The sequence below is a fragment of the Parasteatoda tepidariorum genome, chromosome 5 (genome assembly GCF_043381705.1).
Source record: "Parasteatoda tepidariorum isolate YZ-2023 chromosome 5, CAS_Ptep_4.0, whole genome shotgun sequence".
NCBI classification, from domain to species: domain Eukaryota; kingdom Metazoa; phylum Arthropoda; class Arachnida; order Araneae; family Theridiidae; genus Parasteatoda; species Parasteatoda tepidariorum.
This window is the reverse complement of record NC_092208.1, coordinates 17699674-17717329: the sequence shown is the minus strand read 5'-3', so window position 1 is coordinate 17717329 and position 17656 is coordinate 17699674. Positions and strand designations below refer to the sequence as shown.

Below are 17656 nucleotides of genomic sequence, written 5' to 3'. Positions count from 1 at the left end.
CTGCCACAAAAATCCGTTCATAGTGTGGGCCACTTTCACACATCACACACAACGGAGGACAACACATATAGAGAAACATCCATGACCAGAGCGGGATTCAAACCCGAAGCCATTGGTTTCGCAGTCAGGCACGCTAACTGCTCGGCCGGCACTATTAGATAGTAAATTAGTTGGTAGAAAATAATTCAGAATTTCAGAGCTTCTTTTATATGCACGCTAAGTCCAATAAGTAACACGAAGAAAAATGGGAAAAAAACAGGTACACTCATTTTGATTTCATGATTAAATATTAATGTTTTAATAAAAATCCTAATAGTTTTAAAATTCATAAATATAATGATTAATCAGTACGCACAATAATTTAAATTACATAAAAACATTTTTTTTTTCTCAATAAAGATAAATTTTTTAAAGATATATTTTCTACATTCCCACAGTTATTTATGCAAATCAAAAGTTTTTTTGCACATAATTTTAAAATTCCTTTATTTAAATGCAATGTCATAAATGTAATAGTTGCTTATTATTTCTTTTTAAAATTATGATCTAACACAACATTTCTGAATTGAAATGCTTTTTCATTGCAATTAATAGAAATCACATGTTGAACAGGATCGAAGAAATCATTCCTACTACAGAAAACACTCTTTAAAATTTCATTGCCCAGATACTAGATGACTGTTTCAACTTGAATCTTGTACACAAAGTTTGATTTGGTATTCATTACAAATTCCTAACTTTAAGGTACATTCATTAAGATTTGAAGTTTGTTTGATATTAGCACTTGACAAAACACAAGAAAGGTTTAATTAGTCATTCACTTGCATGCAATATCAGCTGAAAGTTAAGTCACAATGAACACACTGAGTGAAGCAGATATTACACAGTTAAAAAGTCTCAAAGCTGATAAATTAATAAAGTTAAAAAATACAATTTCCAACATTTATATTTTATTCCTTTTCCAACCTACATTCAAAATATCTTTCTTTAAGCCACTATCTGACGTTTGACCATCCGGTATCTTTAAGGCACTTACTAAGGCTTCAGAAAACTTCGGTAAAATAGGATATAGCAAGTCTTTGGGTGCCGACTGAAAATAAAAGTTAAAATAATTGCAGGCATGGTAGTTTGCTTCAAATTTATAAATATCAATAAATGTGACACAGTTAACTAAGTTGTAAGTTTTTAATAAGGATATATTTAGACTATTTAAGAGGCTTAGACAGAAGTTATAGAATGAAAATATAAAGTGGAAATTTACTGTATCTTAATTGCTTAACATATTCTTTTAACATTTCTTAATGTTACATAAACATAGATAAAATTCATTTTCACAAAAACATTTAATCAAGAAAACTGAAATTAACTAACTTAAGTATAAATAAATTCTAAATAGAACATTAGTATATATACAGTATCAAAGTTTTGCCAATGCCATATTTGCAGTATAACTCTATCAGAGGCTTCCTTATAAATACAGAAATACCGCAAATGCTCGAACATATTTTCTGATAATGTTAATCTAATCATCATATTGAAATATATTTTTTTTACAACAATTGCTTTCCCTCCCAGAAACACAAAATTATTTTTATTCAGGCAAGGCAAAATGCCATACAAAATTTTTTTCTGATACCTCTATTTTTGTGATTTTAATTGGCAGGCATAATTGTTTCAAAATACAGAATACAAAAGAAAGATGTTCAATACGATCACATCCAGCACGGGATAAATTACTAGAATAGCATCTTACATTGGTCAGAAATCAGCAGCAAATGTGTTAAAAGAAATATACAAAGCTATTTGAGTGAGTTTAGTCCAATTTGTATAGATTACCGAAAGTAAGAAGTCAAGATGATAACATTCCAGAAGAAATTAATTTTGTGTGATAGAAATAATGCAAAAATGACAGTATAAAAGTTTAAATATTGAGAATTGTGACTGCTTAGATCTTAATACCTTTAAAGATGTAAGATCTTGCACCATATTTTAGAGAAAAAAATTTTTTTTTGGACACTATTTATACATCTTCTTTAAAAACAATTACAAAACATCTAAAACAAGTTTTCAAAGGGTGACTTAGGAATAAAAATACTACTTATGAATAAAATAAATAAATAAAACAGTCATCTTTTAAAAGCAGTGACTGTAGTATTTAATTTGTACTTGCAATATATTTGATAACTAATAAATTTATAGCTTTGTAATTAATAACTTTCTTTTGAAATTGAGTTATAGTAAAGTCAGAATATTTTTAAGTCCATCTTTTAACTCACACAGACTGCTTAAGTTAGAAACTAAGAGCTCCCACAAAATCACAATACATCAAAAACAAGATTTAAAAATTTATTTTCATTTAGAATGTTATTCCTAAAATTTAAAGATTGTTAGTTGCAAAATAGCTGTTTTACTTTGAAATGTTTTTATCTGAATTATTATGTAAGAAAAAAATGTTAGGAGGGAAAAAATTTAATAGAAAAAAAATGTTTTGACAAATCAAACTCTTCGTGAATGAGAAAAAATCATTTAGAACTCAGTTTATGTTCTTTGTTAAAAAGAAATTTTTTTTGCTTACTTTGTTATAAGGTGCCATTGCAGCTATCAATTCTGTACAAGTTGAAAATATTTCAACAGCTCGTCCTCTTGTCCTAATACCATATTTCTTAAAAGAAAAATAAATAAATATTTTAATTTTTTTCTTTTTTTCAACTTTGAGATAAAAATGTACAAATTATTTACATTAAAATTATATTAAAAAATACCAAAAAACTTAACAACACATTTGCATTGCAAAAAAATTAGTACTTTTGTTCATTAACAAAATTAAGGTGATTTTTTTCAGTTGACTAGTAAACCTAGCATTACAAATTCAAACTAGAATAAAATTTCCCAAAGTTAATAATTCAATATTTATAATCAATTATAAAATCTAATTTTAAACATCTCATAAATCACTAGAAAAATAACCGAAAAATTAAATAAACAACTTAAATATTTTTTAAATAATTGTGAATGTTAAATAATTTCTGTACCTTGTACAGAACAGAGTCTATACACAAATAATTAGGGCATTTGGTTTAACATTATAACATTGCCTAACTTAACACAATATTACTTTCATTGATATCATTTTAACAAATTGGAAAATGATGAACAGAATTAGATTTTTAAAATAAGATAGGTTAAAAATTTATACCTTTGTTCACAAACGAATACATAATAAAATAGTTTAGTACAAGTTTTTCGTTAAAAGAGGCGTACTCAAATTAAAAGTTTTACTCATACACTGAGCTTCATAAGTTAAGGTATAACCAGTTTCCTCAGCCTAATTAAAAAATTATCAAACATCAGAATTGAATTCAATTTATTTTGAGAACAATAGTCTTTAACTAACACAACAATATGAGGTTGCACATTATCACTCAGAAGGAAGTTAATACCAATAACAGCAACATATTATATTAACATTTGAAATAAAGATCTCATTCTGATATCTCAAACAAGTCAAGAATTCCTCCATGGCAACATATGCAAGTTAATATGACTACCTAGAGCAGGGGTCGCCAAACTTTTTTGATTATCGACCCCCATATAATTTTTCGAAATCTCCATCGACCCCCGCAAAAGTAATTTTCTGTTAATTAAAATAAAACTCTATTAGATACTGTGTTTGTACATTTATTTTATGATTTTAAACATTTATTAAAGTAATAGTACATTGTGTAACAATAGTTTTATGAAAAATATATTAATATTGAAATTTAAATACCTTATTATTAAATAATAAGTAATTATGCATAAGTAGATATAATAAGTAAAGTAACTAAAGATTTACTGCTTCTTGATCAATGAGATGGGTGTGCCTGGTGTTTTTTTGCAAGGTTCGCTATATTGGGTTCAAAATTGGTCAATTTTAATTTTCGTCAAAATTGGTCAATTTTGTAATTTTCGTAAAAAAATACAAAGTGTGCTATAGTTTTGTCGCGGGCTGTACTAATCCATATCATTAATGCTTACCTTCTTTTTTGTGCATTGATAATTAAAATTGATATCTAAACCAAACGAATGGTTTTATCGAAACAATAACTAATTATCCAAAACTATAAAAGTTTTAATGATGACACTGCAAATATTCAACACAGTTTGCAAAGATAGTTGAAACTGAGTATGATATTTGCATTTGTAACGCCAATGCTCGTCACACGTGACATTTGGACAGGCGCACATATCATATGACTTATAAACTGCGCTGAGTTCGTGCCACTACGGGGGTGGTACGTACATACTCGTTTCACCCCAATATATATACGTTTATTAATTTATGTTTTATTAAGAAACTGATATTGAGTCATTTATAAAAAAAAATCACAAATTTTACATACTTAATTAGGCATGTGTGATTTGCGTATTGAGAACTGTTTCTTTTTTCGACCCACAATTGACCCTTCCGATTCGGATCGACCCCCATTCGCCCCCCTGTCTCAGATCGACCCCTGCTTTTGTTAAATAGACCCTTGGGGGTCTATATAGACCACTTTGGCGACCTCTGACCTAGAGAGATCTCTGCCCAACCCAAGTCTTGGTAACTGATTTTTTTCAACAATGTTGGATTGGTTACATCAGATTTCTTGTTTTATTAAAATCAGTTAAGCATCCTGAAACACTTTACAAAGTGAACTTGGTGAAGAGTATAGAAACCCACTGTTGTCTGTTCCAGAAAACATGAAATTGAGATATTCATTGTTTCTGATGTGACAAAATGATCTACAGCAAGCTGATGCACAGTAATTTTCTTTTTTGCACCCAAAGATCTGCAAAATGGTATCAAACAGGTGCTGCAACTCATGTTTAGCAAGAAACATGTCTTTTAGAAACTGTATCATCAAATCGAAACCCGCTAACATTGGACCATACTGCGTGATACAGGGAAAGGTCTAGTCACATCAGCTTGCATCAACTCCATTTCCATCCATCTAAACAATTTCACCCAGACATTGTTAAACCTTTTTAGATATTTTCCACAAAACTATCAATAATTGAATAAACAATCATTCGTAAAATTTACTGACAAAATTAAGATTTTTCCCCTCATTCTTATAAAAGTGCCTATTTAAAAAAATAAAAGGCTATCTTATTTGCAAAAAATTGTCTTAAAATAACAATACTATTATTCATATAAACTATGAATTTTCTCATGAGTGCCATTTTTTAGTGAGATTCGAAAACCTTGTTGTATCTTTACTTTTGGAGGGCAATGTATCTGTAGTAAACTGGAGAACTCTGCCCTTGTCTCACTAACGGTTGCTAACCTTTAAAAATAAGTTATGCAACAACACTTTTATTTATCTAATTTAATTAAGATAAAACATTTTTATTATAAAACAAAATAAGCAGTTAAGAAAAATAAAAAACAGGCATAAAAATATTTCATTCAACCAACATGCGATACTAATTTTGCTATTAACTGTAAAAATGTATAATATTTGGTTTCATTAGTATGATTAAGTACATACTTGGTCTTGCAAAAAGATTTTAAGCATTTCAGGTAATATGATTGGAGCAAACTGTGGCATTTGTGAATCAGAAACCTCATTAGAAATTTCTGAAATGAGAAGTTTAATATATTAAATGATATAATATTTTGCTTGTGAAATTGAAAAAAAAAACACTCATTAAAAATGTATGAGCAGCAATTTTTATTTGAATGAATGATTAAATAAAATTAATTAGAAACAGTTTTTCATAATAAATATTCAGAAGTGACATACGCATAATGGACTTCTTTTAAAAACTATAACTTTTTTTGTCACAAAAAAAATTGGACAATAATAATGTCTTTATTTTACAAAAAAGACGAATAAACAATCACAAAACTTTTGGAATATTATTAAAGGTTTGCTGTTCACACTATTTATACTTTAGCATAAGAATAAAAAATCATTACAAAGACAAAAATTATAAGTAGATTAACAAAGCATTAATAGAAGAACACTTTTACTTACAAAGTTAAAAATAAACATATATTATTTTTAAATTACAAATCTTTTTGGAAACTTTGGGTAAAAATATACTCAGTATACAGGTTTACAGGTATTCAAATAAATGTATACAGGTATTCAAATAAATGATATAATATTTTGCTTGTGAAATTGAAAAAAAAACACTCATTAAAAATGTATGGGCAGCAATTTTTATTTAATTTTTACTTGAACAATGATCAACTGACATTACTTATCAAAACTCAGGTGTTGTTTACTTAAGAGGTTTTTGTTTATACACGTTCCGGTAGTTGCACAATGATTCGTCAGGAGCAGAATGGTTGCAATCTATGTAATGGGTAAGAAATTAACTTACTTTTACTTTTCCTAGTAATTCTTAATAGTTAGTATTAAACATTTAGCTGTTTGCATGAATGTTATGTAAATTAGATTAAAGGATAAAAATTACAAGATACAGCTGGGTACCTCTTTCTTGGCAGATCCGTTTGATGAAAGAGGGCCTTTAGTTCTTAGCTATTACATCGTTACTTATACGCTCCCACTTTGCTCTACTCTGTCATTCTGATATGATGCAATGCTTTGTGCAGCGACAGAGAGCATTGGCAGTGATCTGATCAATGAACTCTGGTAACCATGATGCTGTGCAGGCTGATGTATTTTTAGTTCCAATGGGTGTTACAGTTGCCTGCTAACAGTTGGATCACTATACTGTGCACGGAACATTTATCTGTGCTGTGCCATTGTGAACTATGACTGTCGGTAAGTTTGTATCAAGACAATTGCTATCTACTATGTGTTAAATTTCACTTTTCCACATCTCCTGGCATAACTGTATGTGTGGTTTATCACAAAAACATCAATATGCACATACATACAAAGAAGCTTCACAAATTCTTTCGTATAAGACATGAACTTCCTTTTTTCTTGGGTTTTCCTTATCCCCTCCCTCACTTTTATTCCCATATTTTTTGCTGAATCTTATTTCCTAATTCGATTAGTTAATCCTCTTTATCCTAGTTGTAACTCATTTCTAATCCCTACTATATTTTTTTGCTATTTTAGAACATACCAAAACAATCGTACATCTGTTTGAGTGACATTTTTGCATTTTATATGCTGTTTTTACTATATTGATTATATAGTTAATTTCTAAGAGATTAATATTTTGTGATATTTCATCCTGATACTGACAGTTGAACCAAAATTATTAAAAGAAAATAATCTAAATTATTTTTGACATTAAATTTTTTAAAGTATACTATTAAACAATATTTTTTCAGGTTTGGAAAATTCTGCGGTATGATGTGATTTGAAATTTGAAACCATGCACTGAAAAATAAAAATAAATTAATTTGGTATCAACCTAAAACTTTAAAATAGAGTAAATGGAAAATAAAATCAATACAAATGACATACAATTACAAACTATTTTAAATATAAAATGATATAATGCAACGATGATGAATGCTGATGTAATAAGAAATTTAAAACCACACATTAAAATAATAAGCAAACGAAGTAGAACAAGAGACTAACAAAATGAGTAAAAAGGACAATATGCAATCAGAAACTATTTTAAAATATTATAAATTGTTTACCTTTCAAAACTCTCATAGCACCATGCACAGCACAGCTATTTTCACTGATTAAACTCTGAACAAGTATATTAAACAATTCGGGCCAATCTTCAGGCCAATCCCATTGAGCTACAGCTGATATAGCATATGCAACACTAGATCGTAATTTACTGATTGATTCTTGTAAGCCCATGGGAAGCATAGCACGGATGGCTGCTTTAGCCTAGTAGAAATAAAGAATTTAATTTTAAAACATAGTTTGAGAAAAATCATTATGAAAAGTAATTTAATTGTAAAAGATTAGCTTTATATTAGGGGGAAATGTTTAGAAAAATTTATCTTTAAAAATTTAATTATAAGTGTTACATCTTAAAAATAATTTATCATATAAGAAAAGTGTATTAAATGAAATGCAATACTAATAAAGATTTAAAACATTTTGTTTGGATTGGATACTGAAATACAAACTGAATATTAAATTGCTATTCATTAATTTTTAATGTATTAAAATTTTGAAATTCTGCTATTAATAAGAAAAGTTCAAACTATTGATTTCTTGATCATATTAACATTAATACTTGTCTTAGAAAAAAGCTTGAAGTTATTAGGAAATTATGAACTTTTACTTTATTATAAAATAGAGTGAAAAAATTTTGTTTTACTTTATTAATCATAAAAAATTTAACAGGGTGCGTAGCCAAATCTTTGAATCAAAAATAAGCACTTTTTAAAAACTTTTCAAGCACTTTACAAAAATTTTTAAGCACTCAAAAAATTCATATTCAATCAATGATATTATTGAAAAACAAAAACTTTTTATAAAGAGTTTTAGCGTTAAAAAAAACCCAAAAAGAAACGGACGTAAATCAAAACAATCAGACTTTCTCACATCACCGAGTGAATTCAACTTCACCCTGAACTCAGAACAAAAGTACCCTTACCCCCTACGTCAAAAAAGTGTTAGAAGTAAAATAAAATAAACAAGAATAAAATTAAATTAAAAAGAAAAACATTTCATAAGGATCTGATATTCTCGATCCGAATTGCAGCACTCGGGTATCGGTTTTAAGTGTGCGCGCATGCGCAAGTCATAATGTGGGTACGACATGATGTCCGCGTGAATGATTACGTAGCAAACACCCCATTTTTCGTGAAATGCATGGGATCCACCAGATATCACTGAAGAAGAAAAAAAATTTTGTGGAAAAAAAGCACTTTTTAAAAACACCAGCTGAAAAAAGCACCTTTAAAAGCTTTTAAAAACGAAATCCCCAAAAAAGCACCTTTAAGCACTTTTTACAAACGCTACGCACCCTGTTTAACTAGGCAAAAAAAAAAAACAAAAAAAAATTAAATTTGTTACTGGTAAGGTGAAATTTTTGACTCTATTATCAATCTTTTGTTATCATAACATCATCAATCTATTGATAATGTTCTTACCATTAAACAAATTGGTGCTCTGATTTAAAAGTTTTTAATTTATGAAAATATAAATTTAAATGATTATTTTGAATGTATGTATATTAAATATTTGTACTTACTTCAGGAGTAGTTTCAGGTGCTCTAAATTTATCAGTATGTGGGCTCCAATGACATTCCACATATTGTTTAAGAAGAACAGAGGCAAGTTGTCTAATTGCAAGAGGACCTTGAGCATCAAGCATCAGCTCAGTCAGATGCACAGGAAACTCTAGGAAGAAGAAAAAAACATAATTTTCATAATAATTCAATTGTTCTTAAAATGAAATAAGTACACGAAATATGATAACATACACACATAATTAGAATATTAGCAGAATAAAATGTGAAAAAAATAATAAGCTTATAAAATTAGATGCACATAAAATTATGGTTTTATGAAATTAAATATGCAGAAAATTCTGTTAGCTTATAATATGAAAGAAAAAATTGCGCAGTAAAATTCAATTGTTAGTCTTGTAATTGAGTCTCTAATTATTGGAGACAAGAATGTATCTAGAGACATAATAAAATTGAAAAATTTATGAATTTAATCCGATTCATGAAAGGGTATGATATAATATATTTTAATCAGATATTCATAAATAAACCTTAAAATAAGGCAAAATACATTTATAAACAAAATAACTAACAACTCATCTATAAAATGAAAATTTCCTCACTAGTGTGAGCATATAATAATTTGATACTGTGTGAAACTAAACAATTTTTATTTTTGAAAATTTACCGCATGTTAATTGATTATTCAATTTTCGAAAGCATAAAAAATTACAGAACATAAACATTTAATACACATTTCTAAATTTGTAAACAAACACATTTCCCGCTCTTTTTATAATCAAATAGGCACACTAATATTAAACAACATGATTCAAATTAAAATGCATCCTTCAATTTACCATCTGTAACTTCTAAAACGTTGATTTGCTGTTCAGCATTAATTCTAACATCATGCACTGGAGATAAAATAGAAGATAATGTTTCAAAAAGTGCATCTTTTAAGGTTCTGCTAACATCTTGAGAAGCCATCTTCACATAAACATACAATATGAAAAGGCATGTAGAGTAGAGGGAGCTGAGAGAATGGGAGTGCTTTAAAAAGTAGAGCTATCGTAATCTGACTGAAACTTTCCAACTTTTCCGATTAGTTGGGTTTGAGAAGTAAGTTAAACTGATTTTCCATTTACGAACGTACGATTTCAGTGCATCACATTTTACATTTATGAAGAGCACCTCGTTATTTGACAGACGAATTTTCATGCGGAGTTGCAGTTAAAAACTTGGACTTTTTTTAAGTTGAAAATATGTTTAAAAAATTAGAAACAGTACTCTTAAAAATTATAATTATGCTGAAAAATTCCCATATTTGACATATTTTAAATTGTTTAATGAGTTGTGGTTATTTTAGATCCTGCAAAAATCAACGTGTAATCACCATTAAACACGCAAAACCAAAACCGAAACAGACTTCTGTCAATCGATTGATGTTTCTTTGGATTAAGAATTATCATATTATTAATTAATATCTCTCTTTTGATCCATAACTGATAGTTTTTTGAATTTTTTTGTAAAAAGCTTTTATAAGGAGATGATTTCAGAACAATTAAAATTTTCTACTCCTGATTCCTGAAATGGAAACAGGGAAAACGGAAGTAACCATAAGAGCTACATATGCGCATGCGTTACTTCTGTTTTGGAATAGCTGCTATAATGGATGTGCTGGGTGGATGACAAATATAACAACATAAACAAAGTAGTATTTGGCATTGTGATATGGGCCTTACTAGTTTGCGATTTTGCTATGGGTTACTGAAGTATACATGATCTATAAAAATACTTAAAATTTTTTTGATTATGGCTTTAGTAACTGTTCAAAGGTCACCGTGTGGAAGCAACTCAAACTCTAAACATGAAAGTCTATCAGCTGTAAGTTATGGATCTAAATTTACTTTGTATATTTATCAGTCTTTAAATTTTTTTAAAACTAGCATTTTTAATAATTGCATATTACTTTTGATATTATAGAATTGAATCAGTTATTGCTGTGAGTTTTTTGTAGTTTATATTTAGTTGCATTTATTATATATTTATCAGTTTGTTAGACGTAGTTTCTATTGTTAAATTCTTCACGCATTTTCTTTCGTTGTTTTAATACTGCGATCGTATGAAGGTACTTTAAGATAATTTAAATATCATAGATTTATTTATAGGATTTAGACTGAATTTCTTGTAACAAAAGTACATTATTTATTGATAATGCTTAACTTTATTTATCACAACTGTGCATCTTAACTTTATTAACATATTTACACGAGCTTTTGCTGAAAAAGTATGCATGTTTAAATACTTCTAGTTCTTTATTATTTTTTAATTTTTTTTAAGCAAGCTTAATTACTCCATTTGAGGGAAATGTTCCCCAAAACAGGCAATTTTTTCGTAAATCAAATTTGCTCTGCTCCAATTCATTCTCTCTTTGGAGGATCTATCTTCTACAGGTAAGTATGGACCCTAAATACGCAAGTTATCTTTACTCATCCTTTTTTTTGTTGTATTTTTTGAGGAATATTGGAACTTGATCTAAAATAATCGGCAAGTTTAGCTAACAACCTGGCAGTGTAACATGAGAAACTGAGTTAAGACATCACATAAGATGACAAATAAATGATAATTCATACCATTGCATGTTTACACTAACTAAACTTGCCCAGTTGCTTGGCCTTGAAGAAATTAAAGAAGTATAAACAGTAAATAAACATTTAGCAATCTTTCCATATTGTGATTCGTAACGCAATCTACAATCGCTAAGGCGCCCAGTGGATTTTAAGCTTGCAGACTTCTTCAAAAAACTTGATGATGTTTGCTTTGCTTGGGGGTGACTAGGAGTTGAACACTTTAAGTGCTCTCTCCCCCCTTTTTTTTCTTAAGTTTCTTGCGGGCTGCTGCCTGGAAATTGCCAAGGCCTGGCCAGGGTGTGTGGCGTTTTTAACAAGTGCTTAATTTTTTTTTCCGGAGATTTTTCCTATACCATGTTGATTTTCGCTACGAATTATGCAAAAAGACGCAGTTCCATTCAACGTTTTCACAATTAATTCAAAATCTACTTCATCGTAATGTCAGTCCGTAGCGTATGAAAACGCCATTCATTTCACATGATTCAAAATTTCATGATTTTTGACAGTTCTCAGAAACAAAAGTTTTTTTTCTGACATAACGGTTAAAACAAGATAAAACCGTCAATTGTCAAAAAGTTTCCAACCTTGCCTGGTTATATTATTTTAAAGTGCTTAAAAATATTTTTTTTTGAGTGCTTGAAAAGTGCTTAAATGGTGCTTATTTTTTGTTGAATAATTTGGCTATGCACCCTGCTATCGATTATTCTGCCAAGAACATTCTACGGAAATCTTCCCAAATACTGCAGCTATTAAAGAAATAAGTTGGTTTGCTTAATAGTTTATCGCAATCGCAGATGGAATTGTAATTTTAGTCAACATATCCTAGTAAACAAATACACAATCTAATGTTTAAGCAGCTGTAAAAATAATTAAAAGATGTAATAGATCCACCTCCTTTTTTCGAGTGACTATTTTGTTTTAGAATGTGTGTTTAGAACGCAGACTATTACCTACTGATTATAGACTAGAAATTTTTTGAGAAGTCCGATGGCTGAGCGGTAGCGCTTCGTACTGTCGTACCACAGGTCCCTGGTTCGATCCTCGGGCCAGGCAAGGTTGACTCAGCCTTTCATCCCTTCAGTGGGTCAATAAATGAGTACCAAGCATGCTTGGGAACTAAACACTGGCGGTTCCGCCTTCGGCTGACCACCTGACCGGAACATCTGCTCCTGCACCCTAGAGCCCAAGGTCAAGAAAACTGAGATGGGCACAGTAGGCCTTGGCCCTCTAGGACTGTCACGCCACTGAGTTTAGTTATGAAATTTTTTGAAGATGCAAGGAAGAAAAAAAAAGCCCAACTGTAATAGCTATTGATGTGATCAATGACACTGAATAACCACTCAAGATGGGAAGTCGAGTGGCTTTGTAACTACAACAGATATTTCCATATGGGTACATGGTTAAGCCAACTACAATGGTAAAGGCATTAAATGATTTATATGCTTGCAAAATTTTTACAGAATTTCTAATAGATTTTATTTCATAGAATTTTTCTTTTATACAAAGGAAAATAACTGAGCCTACCACATATAACTTCATAAACAAGGTGACAATACTTAAGGCATAAAATAAAATGAGGTTTGACTCTTTTTCTGTTTGACTTCTTTTTAACTAGAAATGGATAAAAATGTCTCCCATTTTATCTTTTTTGAAATTATATTGTTCACTTAAATAGTAGAAAAATTAAAGTCTTTAAAAAAATTGTCTTAATAATGGAAAGCTGGTGGCAATTTTCAGCTCATTTTAAACATAAAAGTTTTAAATATTTAATATTAGTATTTAAAAATTGTAATATTGAGGGGGATTTAAAAATTTAATATTTGATTTCTCATAGAATGTCAGACTCGTTATGTCATTCTTTTACCGAGTACTAGTTCCCTTCCAGAGAGTAACAATTTTACTTTTATAGTTTGCTCAATTTTATAATTTTTTTTAATTAACTTATGTGGTATTGCTCGAAAGTTGTCAAAATTTGGTTGATAAATGGACAAATTTTGGCTTAGACAATTATGCTTTAACCTGTTATCTCTTTGTAAAACACTATATATTCTTTGGAAATTTCTGTATGCATGAACAGTACCAAAAATAATATAATATTCATTATATGTCTCTAAACTCTATGTTCAAATCAACCTAGTTTATTCAAACAGTGCATTTTTTCTGTAAACTTTGTGTAATTTTTTAGTAACTTGCTTTTTAGTGGGTATTTTATTTGCATTAAAAATAGGCTAAATTAATTGATAAGTTAATGCTGCATTAAACCAAAAATGAGTTTTTTAAATACAGTTTCAAATGTTCCACATAGTTCTGATAGTATGAAATCATTGATCTAATTGCAATTTTTTCTGATTAATAGGGCAATTTAAAACACATTGAGTATATACCTTCAACCTGAATCTGTTCGTTTTTTGACCTAGAAAAATTTACGTGTTGTGAATAACCCATATCAAAATAATTGATCAGTTTTTATGACAATCAGGCTGTGGCACATAAGGAACTTAATAAAGTAAAAGCATCTAAGCTAACTCAATAAATTTGAAAGGTAAAATTCATAGCCTTCCTAAGAAAGCCGCAATATACTTTTTTCTATTTAAATTTGTGTGAACAGTTTTATTTGGCCATTTCAATTTGCCGAATAGGTACTGATACCAAAGCATCTCTATTACAGCTAACATTTTTTCAACCTTGTATTAATAGTAACATGTTTAAACTTCTTGGTGTGCATGCTGATAATTTTAAAGCACAATTAAATAAATTTTTAAATGCATTTTACATTTTTATATAGTAAATAAGTTCCCTCAAGTTTTTTTCTAATTTTACAGGATTGCATTGATGGATGTAATATTAGTGAAGAAGAAAAGGAGACAAAGGATAAGAAAGGGTAATTAAATCTTTTTTAAAAATGCAATTAAATACTTATCCTCATATCTCCCCAGCCACCCAGGTAGAATGGTGGATTAAGTCTTCCACTATCCTGGCTTGGGCCAAAGTTTGATTCTGCAACTATGAAAAAACACATCTACAGGTTTGCAGATGTGCTTTTTCTGATCAGTTGGATTCCTTCGATTGTGTCTGAGTGGGGCTCATAATTTACTCTAATGGAATCTCCAGAAGTTTCAGAGACAAAAAAGTACAGGCATGGTTTTATACTGTAGAGGCTGGCTGGTTAGCACCAATTACCTAAGCTGTGGTAGTGATGTGCACACACTTTACAGTGTTGTTTTTACATTGCCATTAAGGATAAGACCCAGGCTTTAATCAATACCTTATTAGTGTAGCTCTACTGTAACGTTAACAATGAAACCATTTCTTCACTGTGATAAATTTGGTATACTATTCTAATATCCCTTTTAATTAATTACTTATTATTAAATATATATATGAATTTTATTTCTTTAAAGTTGATTTTATTTGATAAAGAAATGAGATTAGTTCTTTATTTACATTCTAAATTGTGTAAAAATTTTTTCATAATGTTATTTATTTATTTATTTTTTTCCCCGAATGCACTTAAACTCTTTAAGTTGAAAAGATGTTTTGTATAAATTTTTTGTTAAAAAGATTGTTAAAATAACCTTCTGTAATGTGCTTGCATTATATTGGGAATATTTTTCTAACTATTATATGAAATTTTTTGTATTTAAATATACTGTAATAAATGTGACCTATAGAAATTGTGTTACAGCCTAACTTTTTATGCATGCTTTATAATATCTGTTTGTCTCGGTCTGTTCATTGAGATTATTATAAATTTTAAATTCTATACACTGTTTCGAGTTTTCCATGAATTAAAAATTTTTATTAAATTAATAGTCATATCCAGTGTATCTATATTTTTTTTTCAGTGTTTGCTACTTATATCTTTTAAATGAGGGTAACTTATAAATTTTTTCATTACAATTTTTGCATCAATTAACTTGTTGAATTTTTTAAATATGGTTAACGTTGGTAAAATTGAAATAAAAAAGTAGTTTGCAGCTCAATTTGAGTTAGGAATAAAATTAATTTTTTTTATGGTTTTTGCCATTTAGTCGTAGGTAAATGAAACCAGACTTTTTATTTGTTGTGTTGTCAGTTATGTACAACTTTAGCCTAAAGCAAACCAGTATGCTATGTAGTAGATTAACTTCATCTCCCTCTGAACTTTAAGTTTGGCTATAATATTTTAAGGGTTAATATAATCAAGAGTTTTCTTTTTGTGCTTGAATTTTGAGAAATTTTTTTTATAAAAGCTATTTAAGTCTCTAAATTATTTTCTGAAAATATGTACCTACTGAAAGAAATGAAATATAATTGTAAAACTCTGTTGTAAATGTATAAAATACGAATAAATTAATCAGAGTTATTCTTATTAAAAATGTAATGGTGATAAATCTCTATTTAAATATACTAAATTTCAATAATTTATTATTATTATTATTTTTTTTTTTTGTAAAACCAAAAGAAACTTGAAGCAAAATATTAAATTTAAACTCAATGTGATAATTTCGTTGGCACTTGTTTATGATGTTTATAATTAAATATTAAGATATTAAACATGAAAATAATCAAAATGAGTAATCGAGTATTATTGTTATTAGATTTTATTTCGCCAATTGAACTTTTTATAAATGGTTATATTTCTTTTTATGTAAGGGGTGCGATTAAGAATTGACAATACAGTATTATTTTACAATTGAAAATTATAGAGCAATTAAAATTTTTAATCAGCTTTTTTTATTGTAGAATTTTTCCTTCCTTCTTACTCTTATTATTGTTTTAAAGTTCATATTTAAGGATTTTTCATTAGTTAAAATCCGAAATTCTATTTGATTGAAAAATTTAAAAAGAGGAAATGATGTTTTAAGATTTGTTTAGACAATGATTTTAAAATAAGGAGATTATTTTAAATTAAAATGTCCGATTAATTTAAAAATTCTACAAAGTATACTGTATGGTATAATTTATTAAGGAAATCGATAGTATTAAATTTTATACGATTTTTGTTTTATTTTAATGAGTTTATCTGACACTTCATTTTATATATTTTGAAATTTCATTTAAATTTATATGTTTAATAAATTTCGTTACATAATTACATGCTTTTTATAATTTATTTTTTATACTATTCAATTAAAAAAATGAATTCTGAAATAAATACACACTTTTACCGTATCTTTTTTTTAAATTTGTTATTATTGAAATTCNTTTCGTAAAAAAATACAAAGTGTGCTATAGTTTTGTCGCGGGCTGTACTAATCCATATTATTAATGCTTACCTTCTTTTTTGTGCATTGATAATTAAAATTGATATCTAAACCAAACGAATGGTTTTATCGAAACAATAACTAATTATCCAAAATTATAAAAGTTTTAATAATGACACAGCAAATATTCAACACAGTTTGCAAAGATAGCTGAAACTGCGTATGTTATTTGCATTTGTAACGTCATTGCTCGTCACACGTGACATTTGGACAAGCACACATATGCATATGACTTATAAACCGCGCTGAGTTCGTGCCACTGCGCGTTGGTACGTAAATACTTCTTTCACTCCTATAAATATACGTTTACATTGAGTTTATGTTTTGTATAATATAATAATTAATAATATAATAATAATTTTATGTTTTGTAAAGAAACTGACATTGAGTCAATTATAAAGAAAAATTCACAAATTTTACATACTTAATTAGGTATGTGTGATTTGCGTATTGAGAACTGTTTTTTTTTCCCGACCCACAATCAACCCTTCCGATTCGGATCGATCCCCCATTCGCCCCCCTGTCTCAGATCGACCCCCGTTTTTGTTAAATAGACCCCCTGGAGGTCTATATAGACCGCTTTAGAGAGTCCAAACTTTTGTGTACAGAGCCAACGAGCCAATTCACTCTGTTGTTTTCCTTGCTTTAACAGCTCCAAAATAGTAGATATTTTGTTTGGCATT

General features: G+C 28.7%; 1 protein-coding gene across 1 annotated transcript in view; it reads right to left on the bottom strand.

Moving 5' to 3' along the window:
* LOC107445693 (Importin 9) overlaps positions 1–10324 on the bottom strand; it is a 44445-nt gene extending 34121 nt beyond the window's left edge. The window contains exons 1-6 of the mRNA XM_016060163.3: positions 9955–10324; positions 9118–9266; positions 7598–7799; positions 5514–5602; positions 2576–2662; positions 971–1090 (exon numbers count right to left, since the gene is read on the bottom strand). Coding sequence (XP_015915649.1) covers positions 971–1090; positions 2576–2662; positions 5514–5602; positions 7598–7799; positions 9118–9266; positions 9955–10084 — 777 coding nt within the window. The 5' untranslated portion in view covers positions 10085–10324. The remainder of the gene's footprint in view (positions 1–970; positions 1091–2575; positions 2663–5513; positions 5603–7597; positions 7800–9117; positions 9267–9954) is intronic.
* Positions 10325–17656: the final 7332 nt, after the last annotated feature.